Genomic DNA, 14,254 nt, shown 5'->3' on the forward strand with positions numbered 1-14,254 from the left:
AATGGTAAACCGCACCATCTGAACGGCCCAAATAAAACCTACCCTAAAGCCCATGTGAAAAGTCAATCACGGAACAGTAACAATATCTGGACATGTCATGGTTCAGGGGTTTGAACCCTGAACCTAATAAAAAAATACTTCCAAATATTCTAGCAAACGATAAAACAAAAATGATGAACTTAAGATTTTAAAGGTGGAAAGCATCCTCAAAACAATGAGTAATAAACCAGAGGACCAAGTCCGTAAACCAATCCACTGGCACCATATCAGAAAATACATGAGTTCTTTTCTAGTACAAACAAGACACAAATCCCCAACCAATAATCAAATACAAAACATGTGATGATTAAACCTCCTCAAAAGTCAACCATGTTTATTACTTTCTGCCCAAATATGATTTTGTCCACTTTGAGAATTGAGGGATTACATCCCATACTTTTCCTAGAATTATGACCTTATGGGTATAGTCTAGATATATTCAATAATTATTTTTTTCTATTTAAATAGGTTGTGTTAGTAGCAGAAAAGTATCAAAAAACAACATTGCTACAATTGGGTAAATTTTCAAAGTACAATGTTGTAACAGAAAGAAGTGAAACTAGAATTCAGTATAATAAACAAAACAACAAAATTACATTGCTATTTAATATTTATTGCATTTAACTTCATACCCATTAACAAGATATCACCTGCTATCAAGAACAATGAGCATGTAATGCATAAGGTGCATTATCAACTTTGCTAGGATTACCCAAAACCATATCAGCAACCATTTCAGCAGTTCCAAGGGCCTGTAATTAACAACCAAAAATATAAGTTTCATTATATCTAAATCACATACATCTGAATCCCTAGAAATGAACAGATCATAAAAAATAGTCTATTAAAATATAAAATGAATTAAATACCAGAGTCAATCCTTCTCCCTCATGTCCTGCAGCAAGAAATACATTTGACAATCCGGGAACAGGCCCAATCATAGGCTTTCCACCTGGCACTGAAACCAATAATAAAATATTTAAATCAATTTAAGCTGTTAAGAATTTTAATACGTTATGGTTATTATGCTTACTATAGGGTCTTAACCCAACTCTGACTTCTCTGTTTTTCTCCAAATCTTTTAGTGATAATTCTCTTAAAGAAGGAAAGAACTCTTTGGCACGTTCCCATATTTTATTAATAATTTCTTCATTTATTTCCGTATTAAATCCAACAAATTGTCGGCTGCTTCCTGCAAACAACAAAATTATAATCAAAAGGTGATTTGTTTATTATAGCATCCTACTTTCATTACTTTATATTACAGCATTATACTTTGAAAAATCTACTTTCAAAATGCCTTGATATGAAAAATAAATAATAAAAAAGTATGTTGCTATTTCTTGCATTTACAATGTCCTTACCAAGAACAAGATTTCCAAGTGTATCCATAGTTGCAGTCATTGAAATGGATGAAGTTTCAGCTCCAGAATCAAGATTATTAGGTTGCAAAATTGCATCTTGATGACCAATGTAGCCTACCTCCATTAAACCATGGTTTAATTTAAAGGAATTAAAATTCTCTATCACCAATAGGTGACCCTGTTAACCCAAAAAAAAAAAAAAAATTAAATCAATCTTTCAGCTTGAATGTTATTTACTTTTCCAAGATTTTGGAAACCTTGATATGGACACATATAACTTGTTATAAAGATCAAAATTTTATAAAAAAAAAGTGGACCTTTCGAGGCTTTACAGGGATATTTAATTTAATATCTGAATCCCTTATGAGGTCTTGCATCAAAGACCCTGTCCAGCATCCAGTGGAAATTACTATGGCTTTCTTGCTATACAATGAATATTTTGGAGTCTGAACAGCTTCAACCTCCCCATTGCCAGACCTAAAAAGATGAATCATCTATAAAAAAGACATCTTTACCCCTTCAAAAAAATGAGCTTTGTAACTTAACTTCAGCAAAAATATATAGTGTGTTACCTTAATAAACCAGTTACTGGCTGATTGTAATACTCCCCATATCTTCCTTCAGTTGCATACTTTCTGTTCTCCTGTGTGATATTTTCAGTGATTCTTTTAGTAATTGAATTGTATTACACATTTGTTGAGGAACAGTTAACTTAAAATGTTTTGTTTCTTTTTTGGACTGAATGAATTGTTTGAATAAAAGAAATGACCAATTTACCCTCTGTGAAGAAGTGATGCTTACCTTTTCTATATATGCAACTGAACGCCGAGCATCAAGTTGGTAATCATTGGGTAGAAAGGTGGCCCCACCTTCTTCTCCAACTACAAGAACAGGTTCAATTTCCTTCAAATCAATGGTAGACAAGAGCTCTGCCTTGAGTCCAGCTTTAGATAGCTGATCTACCTTCTCTTTCAATACTGCCATTTCACCTGAGGTTTTACCAACCAACAAGCTTCCTGTTTGTGTGTATACCAATCTATTAATATTGTGTTAATATAGAGGGGAAGTGTTCGAGTTTGACAGTTTGTCAAATGTCTTAAATACCCTTTGAAAATGAGAAGATAGGGGAGTGTTTGGGTTAGTGTACCTGTCTTCTTCCAGCCAAGAACTTCTTGAGGATCCATTCCTTGATACTTTATATCCTCTGCAAACTTCTCCCATAGTTCACGGCTTCTCATTGCTAGCTCCCATTTCTCACTTCCTGGAACCTTATGCACCATCCATATATAGCCCTGTCCTAAAGCCAATGCAAATGCCAATTGCAATGGTGATGAGATCATAATATGAATCATGGTTTAGGAAGAAAAATTATGGCGAATGTTGTTATTTCCACAAGCACATAAAATTGAAGTATTCTTTCTTCTTATAAGGTCCATTAGTACCAAAGTATTATAAATGCTTTAGTAAATAGCAACCCAAGTTCATCACCATCATTACTGGTTATTTAAATCCAATATGCAACAACAGTGGGATTGGAATTCGAGAAAGTGGCATCAAATTTGCATAGAAGCTTTTGGAAGCAATTAGCTCTTTGATGCTGAGATGTTAGTATAAGCTATAATCGAGGTAATTAAACTCTGGTTCGTTTCTTTATAATCTGTTAACGTTTAGGATTGGTATGTTCTTATAACGATGAATTTCAAACTGTTATCAGATCTCATACAGAAGAAAATGCTTTAATTCAAAAAATTTAACTCATTCCAAGCTCAATAAGTTGGCAGTAACAGAAAGCAGCAAACGGATGTATATAATCAACAGTGCTTAAAACGATATAAACTAGACTAACAGATCACGGAGGGGTTAATCAGTTAATGCACCTGCACCAGTAGCGCCGGAACAAGGTACGGCGGCGTCAACCACGGCGACGGACAAATGCGAACCAATGAGAAGCTGCCGGGCGATACTCAATCCAATTATTCCAGCGCCAACTACGACGACGTCATACGAGTGCGAAGCAGGAGATATTGACGACATTCGGACGGCGGCTACTTTGTTTCTCCTGTTTTTCTCAGATGACGTTAACTTCGTGAGAAAATTGAAGCCGGAGGGACTTGAATTGATAGCAACACGACGGAGCAACTGCCTCCGAGGGGAGACGAAGATACCGTCGATTAAGCGGTCAGGGTTTGGTGAAATCGAAAGTGAAAGAGACGCCATTCTTTAAGCTTTTTGTTTGCTACTTGCTAATTGTTTATTCCGGTAGGCTTGACTATATGCTGATTGGGAAGATGCTTCCTCCGGTTTCACGTCCGGTAGTGCAACAACGATCTATTTTTCAATAGGGATTGACAGTGGCGAAAAGTGGCGAAACTTGTAGATGATGTCAGCTTATTCATTGTACAGTACAACGTTAAATGGATGTCTAGTCGGACATTTTTTCGGTTTCAAATTTAATTCGGGAGAATTGACTTTAATATATTTTTTGATTTATATATATATTTGGTTATTAGTTTTTTTTTTTATATTTATTTTTTCAACTTGTTAAACTTTTTTTTATATTTAAACTTTACACATTCAGTCATTATGATCCGTTACTCCAAATTAGCTGGGAAAAATAACTTAATAGGGTAATATATTTCTTATTTTTTACACATTTAGTCCTTAATATTTTTTTGTTGCAAAATAAGTCATTTTTGTTTTTGTACACATTAGTACTTATGATTAATTTTTTTGGATTTTTCTCACGACATCATAGGTGGGACAATCATTAATGAAGCGTTTGGGGTTATTGATGCTTATGTTCATCGTAGTCTCAACTGTTTTGTTGCTTAGGTCTTGTGGTTTGATTTAGGTCTTGTGTTCTGAATGTCGTAACTTCTTCATACGATCTCGGATTTTAACGATCTTTATATACATACATTCGTATTTTCATTAAGATTATTCCCATTAAAAAATAATATATTTTTACTTATAATCTTTATATCCATTCGTTTTTTTTATAAATGCATATATGAATGCTTTTTTTATAAAATCGTAAGTAAAAATATATTACATATTAGTGAGAGTAAGTTCAACGAAAATTGTAGTAGACTCAAAAAACGAACACGTGGATATAAAGATCGTTAAAATCCGATATCATATGAAAAAGTTACGACGTTTAGAACACAAAACCTAAGCTAAACCACAAGATCTAAGCAACCAAGCAGTCGAGATCGCGATGGATATAAGCATCAACAGCCCCAAACACCTCGTTAATGATTGCCTCACTTAAAATGTCGTGAGAAAAACCTAAAGAAATCATGCGAATACAAAAACAAAACAGAACTTATTTTGCATCAAAAAAATATATTAAGGATTAAATGTGCAAAAAAAAACTCAGGGACCAAAAGTGTAAAAATCGAATGTGTACAGTTTAAGGAATGAATGTGTACAGTTTAACACGTTGGAGGGGTAAATATAGACGACAAAACTCAGTGACCAAAATTGTAAAAATCGAAAAATATATTACCTTTTTAAGTCATTATTCCTTTAATTTAACAATTATATTTGTATACATGTCATTTCTTAGTCTTCGGATCAAATTAAAACTGAATTCTAGCCTTAAAATTCATTATTTTATGGTTATCTCACCTTAAATTTTGACCTTTATAATTCACTATTTTCTACGTGTTAACTTATGTGTAAACGATGGGGGCATTCGGATAAGAAACTCGTCGGGTATCGGGTATGATCGTATGAGTACATTTTTTAGTTTCGGATGTTAGTATGGTATATCATGTCTTACTATTGCCACTCCTAATAATGATTGTCAGAATTATTTACTCTAAATTAGTTAACTTTAGGTATTTTCACTATGATTAGATTGAAGGCCTATGAATGATATGTAGAGGATAGTGAGGATATTTTGAAGGTCACAGTTTGTGTGGTAACATTTGAACTTTGAAGTATGTTATGATATTGAATTGCCACAACCTCGTTCTTTAAGACTAATAACTTTTCTTTTGGTATTTGGGGCCATTATTTTGTAATTTTTAAACTAAAAACTTTTTGATATAAAATCAACTAATTTTATAAAGTCTTTTAAAGCCTAGTCAGAGGTGTTTCATCATTTTCTCTAATATATTATCGCCTCCTAAAAAGTAATCACTTTCAATTTTTTAGAAACGCCTCTCTCTCTCTTTCTCTCTCTCTCTCGTAATAGTCCGACTCTTATCTCTCTTTATATTTCTTTATACATCTATGTATGTTTGCAAATAGTTTGAATTTGAGTGGAAACTACACAACCAAAGTCGTCAAATCTAGAATGGGTGTTAGGGATATAGTGTTTAGAGGTGTTGAAGAGCTTAAATTAGGCCTACTAATTAATTTAATAATAATAATAATAATAATTCTAAAAAAAGAAAAAAACAAAAGGCATTTGTTTTATTCCATATGTCCTTAAATGGAATGACAATAACCATAACTAGCATAAAGACCAAAGCTAATAGATTTGTGATGATAAGTGGTTTAAAATTTTCAAAACTATGATCAAACATGTAACGGTGGTTGTCGGGTCCAACAAATTAAATAACCCTAAATCTTGTACACTAAAATAGTGTATATTGGTAAAGGGATCGTATCCACGGAGATTGGTTCAATTTATAACTCTACGAAAATCTCTTTGTAAAAATACTTGTAAAATGACAATAAAAGTAAAAATAGGGGTTTTGGTCTTTTGAAATACTTGAAAGAAATTTAGAGTTAAACTAAGATTTAAGCAAACAATTCAATAAAAGCAAAAGTTTTGGTGTAAAATCAATAAGAGAAAGATGGTTGACTTAAGGTTTCCTTACTTGAACATTTGATGAACATATCATTAGAATCCAAGGTGCAATACTTGTTTTAAATCTCTAATTTGGCTATAGTAATCCAAGAAGTAGGGATGAGCATCGGAACTAACCCAGCCCGAGCCGACCCGAACCGGAACCGGCCTAGGAACCGAACTTGGTGGAAAATAGGAACCGAACTGGACCATCGGTTCTACCGGTTCCGGTTCCTACCGGTTCTTGTCGGGTCTTCAATGTTGGAGCTGGTTCTCGAGAAATAGCAACATATTTTAAGAAATATTTTGGTTACGGTTTTGGTTTTTGCCGGTTCCCGGTTCCAAAAATCCACAAGAATATCGTCCCGGTCCCGGCCCGATCGGTTTTATCCGGTTTCTGTTCCGGTCGGTTCCCCGGTCTAAATGCTCATCCCTACCAAGAAGCTTGAGATTACTCATACTTTTCTTAGTTATTAAAATAGTTAGAGAAGCTCATAACATATTTCCTTAGTTAAAGTCACAATTTCCATTAAGCATGTAATTAGTGAAAATTAACTAGCATTAAGAACCAAAAAGTCATCAAATCCAAGAGGAGTCAAATGTTTTCACTACCATGTTGGAGAAAATGTTTTTGTGATTGTGTGAAGTGAAAACTAACACAAGAATCACTTGTTGCTTGAAATTTGAGGATCCATTACTTAATCAAGAAATTAGCCAACTAATCACTACAAATAAATTTAAACTCATGAATAAAAACATACAAGTAGCAAGAAGATGTTAAAATATAAAACATTCTTATAAAGATTTAAGAACAAGTTCATGGAGTTCTTCAACATTCAACCAAATATTCAAGTGATTTCACCAAAGTCAACCAAGATTAGTTTAGCCTAGCATGACTAAACTCAAGAAAACAAAGTAAAAGTTTAGAGTACCAAACATTTAGCAAGAATCAAGAGCAAAAAGATGATATTTTGATGTTCATCAAGAGATCCAAGACCTCCAAAAACTCTAGAGAATACTCCAATTTTCGGATGTGAAGAAGTGTGGAAAAGTTGCACACCAACCTTCCCCATTTAGCACCAAAGACAAATTTCTGAAGCTGCCCCTGGTTGTCCGTGCGCGGGTCGCGCAGCACTACGCGGGTGCCTTGCGCAGGTGGCTCCTGATGTGGGCTAATTTGAATTTTGGGCCTCCAAAGCTTAGCCCACTAGCCTAGATCGAGTCCAATCAGCTCCTAACCCATTTTTCTTCAAGTTTTCTTCAATTTAAGCCTGATTTGGCTTCTCCAGATCACCCATAGCTCACGTATTCGCCCGATCAATAATCTCCACATGCTCGAATATTCTTTCGTTTTCTTCTAAATTAAAAGTCCATTCGCTTCAAGCCTTCCAAAAAAATCAACAAGCCCACGATTTGTGAAACATCCCAAAAATCATGACCAAAAGTTTCGTTTTTAAACCATTAAAAAAACCATAGTTATTAAAATCATTTCCTCAAAAACACAAGTCATAGCATTCCAAACATCAATAAGAGTATCATATCAAAACATCAGAGTAAACATCCCAGGCTAAACATAATGGTGTATGTGATGCAGTCATCCCGAGCTCTTCTCCTTGCCTCTAGAAGTACCTGAAACCAAAACTGTAAACCGTAAGCACGAAGCTTAGTGAGTTCCCCATACTACATCATACCATACACATAACCACATATACTGGGCCCCCACCCCTACATCGGGCCCCGCCCGGCATCGAACTCTATCCGGCATCGGGCCCCGCTCGACATCAGGCCCCGCCTGGCATCAAGCCCCGCTCAGTATACAGATATGTTTCTCTTAGGCCCCATCTGTCTCTGGGCCTCGCCCGCTATACATATACAACAATCTCACGTAATCATACTAGCACATAAAGAAACATACTTTAGATGTATTTCATGTCCTAAGGCCTCGCATATCTTTGGCCCCGCCCCTGTCCTGCTACTGATGAGTCATGGAACCCCGTCCACACTCCTGTTGGTAGTGAGATACGGGCCCCCGCCCACACTCACTTATCTCCTATCACAGGCCCCGCCCCTACTCTGCTAATGATAAGATATAGAACCCCATCCATACTCAGCTAGTGATGAGATATGGGACCTCTCCCACACTCACCTCCCTACCAGGCACATATAAGTATCACACAGACAACAAGTATAATCTAACATGCAAACATTTCTCGGGCTTGCCCCGACATCGAACCTTAGTCAGGAATAACATACATATAAACCTTCCTCGGGCCTACCCCGGCATCGGACCGAAGTCCGGAAGCATATAACATAACTAATTCCAAGGGATAACCCCCGAGTCTTCCTACCATACATAAACTAAATGGGCCGGCATTGTGGTCGTAGACCCATGCAAACAGTGAGGAGACTCACCTTGCATTGTTGAAGTCCTGCAGATAATCCTCTGGCTGCTAACTGGCAAATCCCCGAACTGCTGATCTCCTGACTTCCCGAGCTATCATTACCAACATAATACTTAGTCAAAATCCCATATTCCCTTAGATATCATTCCTTTCTCAAGACCCCTTCACGGATCAAACTTGGTCATTGTCAAATCCTAGTCAAAGTCAAAGTCAACCCTGAGTTGACTCAACTCGTCGAGTCATCCCCCTGACTCGTCGAGTTCCCATGTTACTCACAGTCATGACATAACGAGTCAACTCATCGATTCCCTCCCTGGACTCGTTGTCACACCTCAAAACCTGAACGTCAGAAACGTTCAGGGGCGGAGGACGTCATGTACAGTATCACAACAATGCATAATAGTAAATAAGCAACAATATCATCCATTGCATTAATAGTAATAGTTTTAATACAAGTGTGTTCTGAATTTTATAAGACACCAAAAATGAATATCAAAATAAGAGATGAGTCTTGAATGTGCTCCATCTTCTCAAAACCTGGTCATCGGTACCTGTCTACTGGCGACCTGAGAATACAAGTTATTTTGAAAGCGTAGATCAGCATTTAAGCTGGTGAGTTCATAAGTATTTTAGTGTCAATGTTTGTATAAGTTTGAAGAAAGTGTTTGTAAATGTTTGATGTAAGAGTTTGTAAGTGTTTGATGTAAATGTTTGTATACGTCCTAGAAAATCCTATATTTTCTACTAAAGTAGTCTTCTACCAAGACTCAACTGTTCTTTATGTTTGTTCTTTTGTGAAAGTGTGTATTTTCCCAATGTATGACTATCATTATCAAAATATAGTTTTTCATTACCGGTTATGTGAGAAGATCACAATCTATATGAAATGGGAAAATAAAGATATACTAGTAGTTTTATCTAGGTAACTACTATTGTACTAACTACCCTTAAACTTGTTAGTTTAATTAAGGTAAATGTGATATGATTGTAACCATACTTGATCGACCGGTATAACACGACGTTCGAGACGTCGAATTGATATGACATTCGTCACCCGTAGACCTGCAGGTCCCACTGTAGCTAGCAGCAAGGTGTAGGAGGGTCAGTCCCGTATAGATCTATACACAAATTCACGCTCTCCCTCCAGGAGACTCTGGTACAAAACGTGACACAGCAGTATATGCAGCGCCATGAAGTAGTATCTCACATTAATGTTATAGTATTCTTGTATTTGTATACTATGTACTAGTGTAGTGTCTCTCTGTCTAGTATGTAGTATGTTCTCTAGTGTATAGTGTGTAGTATGTATTGATTCTCGTTATAGTATGTATTGTTTCTCGTTATAGTATTCTCTATCTGTTTCTCTTTATAGTGAGTATTGTCTCTCGTTATAGTATGTTCTGACTCATGTACGAACTGACTCTCTGTATGTTTCATTGTTCTAGTAATAGTATTAGTGACTTCCTAAACTATACCTATTATAGTTTACTAGCAATGTTGTTTGTATGTATGAACAAGTTTGTACACCTTTTCTACCCAAAGGGATTGAACTGAAAGAAGAACTTTCATATCTATACACATACACATAATATATAACTAAGATTCAAATGACTTTCGGACAAACAACCGATACCCTAAGTCCACAACCAAATACAAGGGTTTACGGCTAAGGGAGATGCTCTTTGGCCGTAAACTCCTATTTTCTTGGAAAAAAGGATGTTTTTCAAGGTGCAAATCGAGGGTTCCTACTAGATAGCATGTATAGGAAGAAGATACTTACAATATGGAAGCAAATAGAGTTGATTTCGGCCCAAAACACTAGTGTGTGTTCTTGGTGTTCTTAGTGATCTTGAAGATCAAACCCAAAAAGAAGAAGTTAATGGATGAAATCAAAGGTTGATACTAGATAATGAGATGTATGAACTAAATAAAGGATGAAACACTTACATTTTTTAAGAACAAAATGAAGATCCTTATGATACTTGAGAGAGAATTCGAGTTTTTGAGGTTGAAATGGTGAATAATGAAGAATAAGGATGGAATATCATGTTTATAGGGTGAGTTTACGGCCACCTTGAGTTTACGGCCGTAAACTCATATGGTGTGGCCATAAACTCCACATGATGAAGTTTATGGCTTACTTGGGCACAATGGACTCAAGCAGGTACTTCCTAACACCCGATCCTTGGATGTACTATTATTAAAACACTCAGACAGACTCTAAACAGTGCTAGAAGATAGCAGAAACGAGTCTGACTTTGATTAAGTTTATATGTTGTACAAGATAGAAATTTCGGGTTGTCACATCATCCCCCGTTAGAGAGAATTTCGTCCCGAAATTAGAGTTTAAGCAATTACAAATAATTAAGCGAAAAGATGAGGATATTTCAGTTTCATTTGATCCTCGCACTCCCAACTGAATTCAGGTCCTCGCTTGACGTTCCAGCGAACCTTCACTATCGGGATATGGCTTTGCTTCGTTTGCTTGAGCTCTCGGTCCATGATCTCTACAGGTTCTTCCACGAAGTTGATGTGAGAACAAGATCTTTGCGCAGGGACAAGGTTTAAGAACTCAAACCTTGAGTGAATGCTTGAGATCAATGTCTGCTTAATAATGGATGTTCAAGTCGAGACTGGAAAGACCAGTCAAGTCTTAGATAATCAATTCAACAAATGATCAAGATATTAATTTAGAACAAGTAAATAGTGATCAAGGTAAAGTTAATAAATGAGGAACAAGAAGAATGTTTTAAATGTGATAAGAGTAAATGCCAAAAGTGAGAGAAAGATCCGTAGTTGACTTGTATTGAATGCTCCTATATAAAGGAGAGAATGTTACAGCGAATTAACCTAAGTGTTTACAAAGGACCGGACAAAAGATACAAATCTGACATTCTGATTGTCCTAAATCAACTTTAGACTAAGTCCTATGGAACGTTACATCAAAATACAAGACAAAAGTAATAAATGCATAAGAGACAAAATAACTTCATTCCGGACAAGTGATGTTCCGGAGATGAAAGTTTGGTCCGGATCAGCATGCATTCCGGACTTCAGGATCAGTTCTGGAATGCGTTCCTCTTCAAAATACTTCACTCCTTTTCTTCAGCTCCGGACAGGTGCTGGATCACATCTTCCTTCGGAACCAACAGCCTTCGGAATATGTAGTTAGGATTGCTACAGGTTCACTTTCAGGTTCCAACAATCTCCCCCTAAGTGAACTTAGCAACCCATCGAGCTTAGTTCATTTCTTCCTTGATGAAGGTGTATGCTCGGAACAACCATTCACGCACTGCGATGTACCAAGTCGGTTGACTTATAAACTTTGCCTTAACCTATTCCGGAGCATCAGACTTGGATGCCCGGGATATGAATTTCTGCAGAGCTTTGGTAGGAACCAGGTGTTTGTCAAGGACTCGGAAGAAGTCCTTTTTGTTTGTTCTTCTGATGGTGTAGACAAACCCTAGAACCGGTTCTTCGATCGGACCATCTGCAAGAATTTCAGCTTCCAGAAGAACAAATTCGATCTTTGCCACGAATTGTTCGGCTCCGTAGAGGTGAGCAAGTTCGTAATCACATCTGCAAAACTCAGCAACATAGTCTTTGAGAAAGCTGAGAGATGCGTGATAGGCACCCATACTGATGTCATCCTTTTGATTTTCTCTGAAGTGCGCAGCAAGAGTAAGGATGTCGTTCGGATTCATAGAAGGAAAATCCGCATCAGTAACAGTCTTTGGAGTTGGTTTGTTCCGGAGAAGATGGAAACGGAACAGAGGACAGTTCAGCTTAAATTTTACCAAGATTTTTCTTCCGAAGCCATGAACCTTAGTGATCCTCTTTCTTGTCCATACCTCCTTGAAGGGTAGAGCATTCTTGGCGAAAAGGTTTTGAGCCTTTCACGTTCGGTCCGGATGATCACTTCCGGATTGTTGTTTAGGTGGAGCGGAGCAAACTTTGTGTAGAAATTGCTGAAGGGAGAGAGAGGAAGATCCAGTTGATCAGTGTCTTGTGAGGGAAGGTCATAATAGAGAGCTGGGATGATATCCTTGGCTTGAAAGATGCCTTCTCGACACAGAGGAGAAATGTCACGCATCGGATAGGGATGATCTTTTAATGCTTGAATCAAGATGCTATCCTCCAATGCCTTGTGAATTTCTTCCTCATACCATCCAAATTTTTGTTTAAGGGGAGGTCCGGAATGAAAGGCTTGTTGTTCGGAAGTCATCGGTTTCTTCCCTTTGTCTCTCTGAGGAGCATCAATAACCATCTTCATGTTTTCGTCAATGACGAATTCCGGAGTAGGAATTGGAAGCGGTTCTTCCGGAATTTCATCTGGAGTATGGAGAGGAGAGCCTTGATCAATTGGGGCTATTTTTGGTTCCGGAATAGGAGCAGGAGGTATCATGGAGGGAGTGGCTTGGAATGCTTGAGCGGTAAGGAAGGATTTTGCCTTAGCCATTTTCACGGCCATTTCAAAAGCATCTGGAAGAGAGGATGGCCATGAGACGGCGGACCAGATCCTCTTCTGTTCTTCTGATAATACTTTCGGAGCAGTCAGCTTTGGGGCTTGAAGACCGAGAATCCCTTTGGGAGCTTCATCCGGGATGTAAATATCATAGTCTTCATCTTCTTCGTTTCCTTCAGTAATACCCAGGATTCCAGAGACAAATTGGACATCTTCTTCGGAATCAATGTCCTCATCCCGGAGTGAGAATTCCGAGGCTGGCTTCCATCTCCTGCTTGGGCCTTATCCCCCTCTTGCATCGGTGACCCTGGAGACCGGTGCAAGCGATAAGTCTTCCTTAATATCATCAAGCCGGGAGAACACCTTCTGAAGACCGGTGGAGAGTTGAAGGGTCAGGGTGTCATAGGCTTCAGAAGTGGGAGCTTGTTCGGATAAATGCTTGAAGGTGCTGCTAAGGATTTCAATCATCTCATCAAACTTCCTGTTCGGAACATCAACAATGTTTCAAGTTGAGCGCAGGAATTTGATGAGGACTTGTTGGATGATCAGATTCATCTCATCCTTCTTTCGGATCTCCTTCTCCAATCGTTGAATTTGTTTCTCATGACGAACATGAGTGTGCTTGATTAGATCGTTGGTAGCAGACACAAGATCGTCATGAACCTTGAGCATGGAAGAGATGGTGTTGAGGTAGTTGTCGACAAGAGCATCGTACTTGCAATCAATCTGCTCAACGGTGTGTTTCAGCCGGATGGAGATCAGCTGGTCAAGATGGGCTTCTCTCTCTGCAATGGATGGTCCGGATTGGTGGGAAAGAGACTGAAGGATGGCATCAAGTTTTGAATCAAGTTCGGAGACTTTTTGATCCAGTTTCGAATTCAGCTCTGTTACAGAAGTCTCTACAGATGACACTTTAGTCATAGTGTCAGAGACATTGGTGCGGATCTCCAGTAGGGCGAATGGGTCAACATGATCACCAGCGGAGGATTCGGAATCGGAGTCTGAGTGTTGCGGAGGAGGCTGGTGTGCATCCGGATTTGAGGAGGGACCTGGTTTGGTTGTGTCATCATCTTCTTGAGGATTGGAGTGGGAACTAGCGTCCGGAGTGGTAGAGGAAGAGGATCCGAAGTCAAAAGCAGACTTAGATTTGGATGCTTTGGATAGGAAGTTAACGGAGGTCATG

At 37.8% G+C, this 14,254-nt stretch overlaps 1 protein-coding gene across 2 annotated transcripts; it reads right to left on the reverse strand.

Moving 5' to 3' along the window:
• Positions 1–528: 528 nt before the first annotated feature.
• Positions 529–3,804, reverse strand: LOC145134330 (FAD-dependent oxidoreductase family protein). Of its 2 annotated transcripts, none has more exons than XM_079069193.1 (9): positions 3,281–3,804; positions 2,551–2,700; positions 2,205–2,419; positions 1,976–2,046; positions 1,721–1,880; positions 1,404–1,581; positions 1,073–1,231; positions 909–997; positions 529–791 (listed from the first exon to the last, which is right to left on the reverse strand). In XM_079069193.1, the coding sequence occupies exons 1-9, from the start codon at positions 3,618–3,620 to the stop codon at positions 696–698; spliced, it is 1,458 nt and encodes a 485-aa protein (XP_078925319.1). In that variant the 5' UTR covers positions 3,621–3,804; the 3' UTR covers positions 529–695. The 2 variants fall into 2 exon arrangements, with proteins under 2 accessions (XP_078925319.1, XP_078925320.1); XM_079069194.1 differs by having other exon boundaries at positions 2,551–2,695; positions 3,281–3,398.
• Between the last annotated feature and the right edge of the window lie 10,450 nt (positions 3,805–14,254).

The sequence above is a fragment of the Lactuca virosa genome, chromosome 8, assembly GCF_052849685.1.
Source record: "Lactuca virosa cultivar CGN04683 chromosome 8, Lactuca_virosa_CGN04683_v6, whole genome shotgun sequence".
Classification (NCBI taxonomy): Eukaryota; Viridiplantae; Streptophyta; class Magnoliopsida; order Asterales; family Asteraceae; genus Lactuca; species Lactuca virosa.